Raw genomic sequence first — 6,896 nt, 5'->3', positions numbered from 1 at the left:
TCCATCTTTTAAAATGTTTTGTAGTAGTTCAGCTTTGAAAAACCATTTTTGACAGAGATTGAAGAAAATAATCATCCTGAAAACCTGATCTATAACACAACACTGTCGCCTTCCAGGCATTTTCTTCTACCCAAGAAATGTTGGTGCACACAAAAGAATTGGGTCATGGATAGTTATGAAATAATTATAGGTAGAAGAAAAAGCAGAAAGCAACATGCTTCTTCCACATGCCCAATCTAAAATTGATAATGCATTGTAGTGAAGGATCATTGCAGGAAAGACTGCCTCATATATACTTAGGTTATACAGGGCCATTTAATACTGGAAAAAAACTTACCTTATTTCCTTTAGTATTAGTAGAAAAACTCAGTTGAAATTGTAATCCAGCATAAAGGCATCGTTTATCTCATTGAATCAAATATATCTGTTTCTATATTATGTTACTAAACAGGATCTTAAAATGTTAAAAACAGTCTTGCTGGGAAGTCTCTGCACTCTAGAAAGAATAAGGCATAAAAATGCCATTCCTAATTGCCACTCCCCCTCCATAAAGGATTTCTCAATTGGCTGCTGAGGAAAGATGCCATATTCCTATAGCCCCTGCACTGTTTTCAGTGCCTGTGAAGCACTAATTAGTTGCTATTCAACAACTGTGGTTTCACTGGGGAGCAACCAGCAGCTACAAAATAGAGACTATTTCACAGTCCTTTTCACAAGTTGGTCTGTGTATATGCACAGACCGCCCAGCTGGGCAGCAGCTCCAGCCCCAGCCCTGCCTGGTGGCCATGTGCGCATACACATGCACTTTAATGTGCAGTAGCCTATTTTACTGCACATTAGAGCACCATATCAAAATCCTTGCTAATATGATGGCAAATTAGGCTACCGTACATTAAGCATCACTAAACAAGCACGAGCTTTCACTAGTGTGCATTAGGGCAGCCTAATGCTTATATATTTAGTACCTCACATTAGAAGGTGCCTGTGCACAAGCATGGAGACTGCTCCAACACACTGTAATTACAGTGTGTGGGTGCAAACTTGATTAATTAAGTCTGCTGGAATGTGGTAATTACCATATTCCAGCAGCCTCCTGCAACTCCTGTATCAGCCCCCCCACATGCTTAAAAATGGCAGTGGGGGCACTTGAACTAAAGCTTGTAAAATGAGCTTTAGTTCAAGTGCCCCCACCACCATTTTTAAACATGGGGATGCTGATATGCTGCAGTGCTTTAATTAGAGCAGCTCTTAGAGCCACTCTAATTAAAGCACCACCTCTCCCACCCCCAGAGCACATGTAAAAGTGTCCAGAGGTACTAAATTTAATGTACAGTAGCAAAAGCACATTAATGAACATGTGGACACACCCACTGGCTATCCTAATTCGGAAACAGCCAGGAAAGATTTTTAAAAAGGATAAGTTGTTATTGCTCCTCCTCACACAATGGGCAATGATTGACTGTAAGACTCTACAGACTGAGAAACTTTCTTCAACCTACCCCCTCCACCACTGCGGACCATTGTACAGGTTTGTGTGCATCTATCTTCTTTCTCTCTGTGTCTTGACTCCTCTCCCTTTCCTTCCGCCACCCCCAGGCCTAGTTAACTAACATTATATTTTCTGTAACCTAGTTGCGTTCCCTTCTTTACCCTCATCCCTCTTATATTAGTCCCTTGCTTGGGTGCTCTGTATTTCCCTCATGGCTTTGTCATCTTTTTGGTTCATGATTCTTAACATCTACTAATAAAATGCAATCTGTTCTAGGTGTTGAAGTATATTGTCAACTGAACACTAGTCTATAATGTTATACTGCTGTGTAAAAACTCCAACACTATACTGGGATGTATAAACAGGAGTATTATGGTAGCTATATGAAATAATCCTTCCATTTTATTTAGCACTGGTCAGGCCCAAGCTGAAGTACTGTGTCCAATACAGTTTGGTCAAGAAAGATGTGCACTATCTGGAGAGTTTGAAGGAAAGGTACATCAGAAGTCAAGAACACTTCTTCAAATATGTAAAAGGTGAAAGAGGAAGGCTGTAAACTGTTATCCTAGTTTGTGGGGAAATAATTGGCTTAAATTGCAACATGGAGGATTTAGGATAGACATCAGAAACCCCCCCCAACTCAACAGTTAAGCACTATAAGGGGCTATAAAGAGGTTACAGTATCACTGGAGGCTTATAAGTGCACAAATAAGCATGTCAGAAATGGCAGAAGTAGCTGATTCTGCCCTAGAACAGGGAGATGAACTAGGTGACCTCTCATGGCCTCTTTCCCTATGATTCCATTTACACTCACGATCGCAGTTCTGATTTTTCAAAGAAATGATTTTTTGGTATCTAACCCTAAGTTTTTTACTTTCTTTTTTTAAATGTGGCATGTGTGTGAAGGAAATGCATTTAAATAGCCCCTCTTATCACTATCACTTAGATAGACACTTAAATCATAAATTCTTCCCTTTCAAAATATATTTCCTTGGTCTAGAATGTTCTTTATGTTTAAATATCTTGATAGTTAGAATAGTTAAGCTTGTTATGATAAAATCCAGGGGTCAACCTATTCATTGTATATGCAAATAGCTACCGTGGGGGACAAACCATGACAGGTACTATGCTGGAATTAGAAAACAAAATTCAGATGTCAACAGCAACAATTTATTTTCTGATCATTTATCATTTTACAAAAAAAAGCAAGTATCAAAAACAGCAAAGGTCTTCACAAATTCCTCTCAATTTTACACAACCGAACAGGTGTAAAATGTGAATGTAGAACACTGGTGCATTTCAGTTTTTGTTACACACATTCAGGGTGATCTGAGGTCTGGGATACACTGGACTCCATGGACATTTTTAATTAAAAAGAACTTGTCTCTCTTGGGACTTCACTTGGTTTATCTGTTAGTTAACACAATGCACTAAGCTATATTATGGAATGTGAATCTACTGGTATTTTCTAGGTCCCATGTACCTGGGGAAAAATACTGATCAAGACATTTTACAAGGGCCACACGGGCAATCTTGAGAAATGTGCACTGATGTCCAAAGGCAGCAACTGTGCTGCATTTTATATAATTGTTTCTCTTTCAGCTTGTTGCCAAGGGCATTTACTACTTGCCCTTATCTACATCTACTCTGCTCCCAAAATACGATTACTAAATTAGGACCCAGTGAAAATCAACATTTATCTCCAATGATTTAGACTATTCTTTAACTGTTATGACTTGCTCTCTCTGATCAGCACCTGGCTGATCACAAAGAAAGCAAAAAACCAAACAAACCCCATAGATGTGAAATTCTTACAAGAAAGGAAAAAAATATCAATTTACTGAATGAATAATTAGGTTCTGAGGGAAGACAGAGCCAACTCACTTCTACCCAACTCACTGCTGTAGAGCTCAGAAGTTGACCAAGAGAATGATCCAGTTACCTTTAATAATAGCTGTCAACTTCTCAAACATATATCTATATTACATCAAACACTGTGGGGCTAGCTAGACAATTAATACACTGCCTTAAGTCCCTCAGCCTCTGCATGGAGAGTAAGGGCAAAAATCTGCCACGATTATTTACATGAACTCAAACCATCATACACAAAAATTGTGTATAACTATCCATGTGTATATACTGTATGTGATGCCACTGAAATGCTTCCGAGTACCAAATATTCCCATTAGAAATTAAATTGCACCTCTATACTAGCCAAAGGTTAACAAAAGGAAATGAGATATGCATATTTTGTCGGATATGAAAGCAGCAGCAAGAAGGCAAGCTGAGAGAGACAGATGCTACCCACAGGGCAGTGACGACATTTGGTTCTTTTGGTCTTTGTACCACCACTTCCCACACCAATAGCAGACAGCCACTTGTTGCTGGACTTAAACCGTTTTTCTGGCAGTCAAGACACGGACAATGGACCCTACACCTCCAGCAGCAAGGGCCTGAAAAAGCAGAGAAATAACAATAAATAAGAGCCAAGGTAAACTCAAACTGGAACAATTAACTGTTAAAAGTATTTTGAAATGCCACAGTGCACTTCCTCTCAGCATCTCCAAATGCTTTTAAGAACACTAAACCAGTAGCACTGTGAAACACAGAAGTATTACTACATTCATTTTACAGATGTGGAAGTGGCACTGATAATAGAGAGCTTGCTTCTGCAAGCTCTTAATTCTTTAAGAGTCAGTGGTGGAGGAGGGGCGTCAAAACTTCTGCATTCTATTCCCATTTAAATCTTCTGCTTTAATCTTTAGGGTAGACTACTGCTTCACCTTTGTCTCATCGAATGCCATCAAACATCAGCTCTAAAGGCTATATTCAAAGATACGGCAGTACATTTGTGTATGATTCACACTTTTCCATGTAGAACCTTGTCTTTCCTGCTGTCATACAGACAGTAGTATTTCAGGAGGAAGAAACAGTGGCTGTTATTGGACTCAACCAAAAGACCAAGTCCTAGATACAAAGATATCCACTAATGTGAATTTCCAGACCACCAGGACTCTTCTCCTATAAACATACCTTTTCATGCCACTGCAACAACACTGCACTACTGTTGTCAGAGGGGCTTTCGAAGCCCTTGTAGATGTATTTCATTAGCAGGTCGACTCCATTCTTGTCTAGAGACTGTACTGCCTTCTCAATATCGTTGGCTTTGAAAGAGATGAGGACCTTCAAGACAATGCTTTCTGCCCGATCCTATAAAGAAGTAAAGGAAAAAAGGTCACTACTGGGAACCAAACCCATCCATACTCATATGGCATGTGCCCAAATGTTAAAGATCTCTTCACTCCAGGGGGTACCACATTTCATTTTCAACTACTGACAAACACATTTAAGACAACTGAAACACAAAGCTGCAAATCATACTATATAACAGATGCATACAACAGAAGAACATTAACTCAGCTGGCTTTGCCACATATCTACAATTCTAAATGAACCTAAAGATAAGTAATACAAATTTAGCTTTAAGAGTACTCAAGTTACTTAAACTTGGTCTTATCAGTTGATTATAAGAAAGCTAAAAAAGTTATTACGGAGCCAGTCTCAGAACAAACCAAATGAAGAGAGCAACAGGTTTGCCTTCTTCTGGGTTTTCTGTCTGTTCTCCAAGTTCTGCTTCCGTTTGCTGAGGCTACAAAACTACCTGCGAGGTCATCTTTGTGGTGATGTCTGTATTCTCAAGTCTCGCATAAATTCATGTGGCTGACTGTGAGGGGAAAAAAATTCTTTATCAATTGATTGGGGAATCTGGTACAGCCAATGAACTCCAATTTGAAATGACAGTGGAGTAGTCTACTTTAAACAGAGCAGTGGGCAGTGGTATAATTTGAACGATTTCTACATCTACCACACATCTTTCACCTCTGCATTGGGTATCTGCAAGGGATCACTATCCATTCAAAATTTGCTTTGGGGAGCCTTTTGACAGCCAAATAGCAGGAGCATATGATCTATTCAAAGCACTGTTCAATGTGGGAACACTGACATTTGCAGTCTGCACTGGAAGGGAGATTTGCTGACTATGCAGCGGCCGATCAATTTGTACTACTCTTTGGTAAGATTAGGGAACAGCTTAGCTAAGAGGGCAGCATGTAAATAAGCTGTACATGCACAGAGAGAGAGGCAGGGAGGGAGGGACATGGACGGTGGGGGAGGTATTAGAGCATTAGGAGAGGATTCACAAGCAAGCGTGAGGGTGAACGGCTGTTTCCTACTTCACCTTCACTGCCTGGCTCTTGGTGTTGATGGGTGGGTTTTTCAGAGCAGCCTGCAGCGCAGCCATCATGTTCCCTGTGAACACAGGTTAAGGCAAAGAGGGGAAACAAGCACCTGGAAGGCAGCAGTCAACCTCAAGGCATGAATAATCTGCTCCCCCCACAGCCCTCCGCTGAAGGATCTCTGAGACGGCATCGAGCACAGGGGAGGTTATGGGGGCTCCCTGTGAGGCAGCGAGTGGCAAGAGCTGCTGGGACCTGAGGGGCTGGCCCATTACTGCTGCACTCATGACTTGGGCATTTGGAAATCTCTAGGAGCCTCAGCAGAGCCGTCTGCCCAGAAGGTGGGCGAGCACCAAGGCTGGTGCGTCCCTCTGTGGCTACGCTGTCACCAGCTCCCCTCAGGTGAGCCGCCTCTGTGGCAAAAACCCCACATCCGGCAGGGCCACGCTGCTTCCGTCGCCATGGAGACGGGGGAGGAGCCGAGGACCGCAGCCCGCCCCTTGCAGCCGTTTTCCCCATAAAAGGAGAGGGCCGCGCATGATCCCGCCCCCGCGAAACGCGCCCCATCCCTGCCCCCGTCAGGCCCGCGGCTCCTCGCCAAGCACCGAAGGATATTGTCGCAGGCACGAGTCCACCTCGCCCTCGTCCGGCCCGGCCTGGCCGTCGCCACCGTCCTCCTCGTCTACGAACTTGTTCTCGTCATACTCGTCCACGTCCACCCGGCGGAAGCGCGCCGACGACACCGTGTTCTTCGCCATTGCCCCGCGCCCGGCCCCTGCCGCGGCCGCGCCGCTCGCTCCGTGCTTGCAGGGCGGTGCCGGCGTCCCGCGCCGCCGCTTTCTGCAGCCGCTTCCGCCTCACACTTCCGCGCACGCGCTGTAGCGAGGCGCCCACCTCTGCCGCCGGCTCCCTCGGTGCGCGCATGCGCAGAAAAGGCCTCGTCCCGGAACAGTCGGGGTTCGCAGGCGGTTGGGTGGTGCCGGGTCCGGCTCCTTGCTCCGCCCCCTCCGGCGGCAGAGGCGAGACCTTGGGGTGGGGTCCAGCCCCGTCCCTCGACCTGAATTCGGGCCGCCGCGAGGGGCGCGCAGGAGGGAGCTCGGGCAAAGCGGGAGCTCGTTAGTCGAGTCCCCTGTGGGGAAGGGCTGCGGGGTGCCGGTTAGCGGCTGTCTCAG

At 44.4% G+C, this 6,896-nt stretch overlaps 1 protein-coding gene across 1 annotated transcript; it reads right to left on the bottom strand.

Annotated features, from left to right (window-relative positions):
* Nucleotides 1-2,637: 2,637 nt before the first annotated feature.
* Nucleotides 2,638-6,597, bottom strand: ARPC5 (actin related protein 2/3 complex subunit 5). The gene is made up of 4 exons (XM_019501742.1): nucleotides 6,340-6,597; nucleotides 5,727-5,799; nucleotides 4,523-4,699; nucleotides 2,638-3,942 (listed from the first exon to the last, which is right to left on the bottom strand). Exons 1-4 carry the CDS (start codon nucleotides 6,480-6,482, stop codon nucleotides 3,880-3,882), a joined length of 456 nt encoding a protein of 151 aa, XP_019357287.1. The 5' UTR covers nucleotides 6,483-6,597; the 3' UTR covers nucleotides 2,638-3,879.
* Nucleotides 6,598-6,896: the final 299 nt, after the last annotated feature.

This window comes from Gavialis gangeticus, unplaced genomic scaffold (assembly GCF_001723915.1).
Source record: "Gavialis gangeticus isolate Ggan-Ray unplaced genomic scaffold, GavGan_comp1, whole genome shotgun sequence".
In the NCBI taxonomy this organism is placed as follows: Eukaryota; Metazoa; Chordata; order Crocodylia; family Gavialidae; genus Gavialis; species Gavialis gangeticus.
The sequence above is the reverse complement of the archived record's forward strand: the minus strand, read 5'-3'. Positions and strand labels throughout refer to the sequence as shown.

Excerpts from the sequence above, each read along its gene's own strand:
- ARPC5 (XM_019501742.1), bottom strand. The coding sequence starts at position 6,482 with ATGGCGAAGAACACGGTGTCGTCGGCGCGCTTCCGCCGGGTGGACGTG. Across the intron at positions 4,700-5,726 it reads CCAAGAGCCAGGCAGTGAAG|GATCGGGCAGAAAGCATTGT; the intron begins GTGAAGTAGGAA and ends ACTTCTTTATAG. Across the intron at positions 3,943-4,522 it reads TGTTGCAGTGGCATGAAAAG|GCCCTTGCTGCTGGAGGTGT; the intron begins GTATGTTTATAG and ends CTGCTTTTTCAG.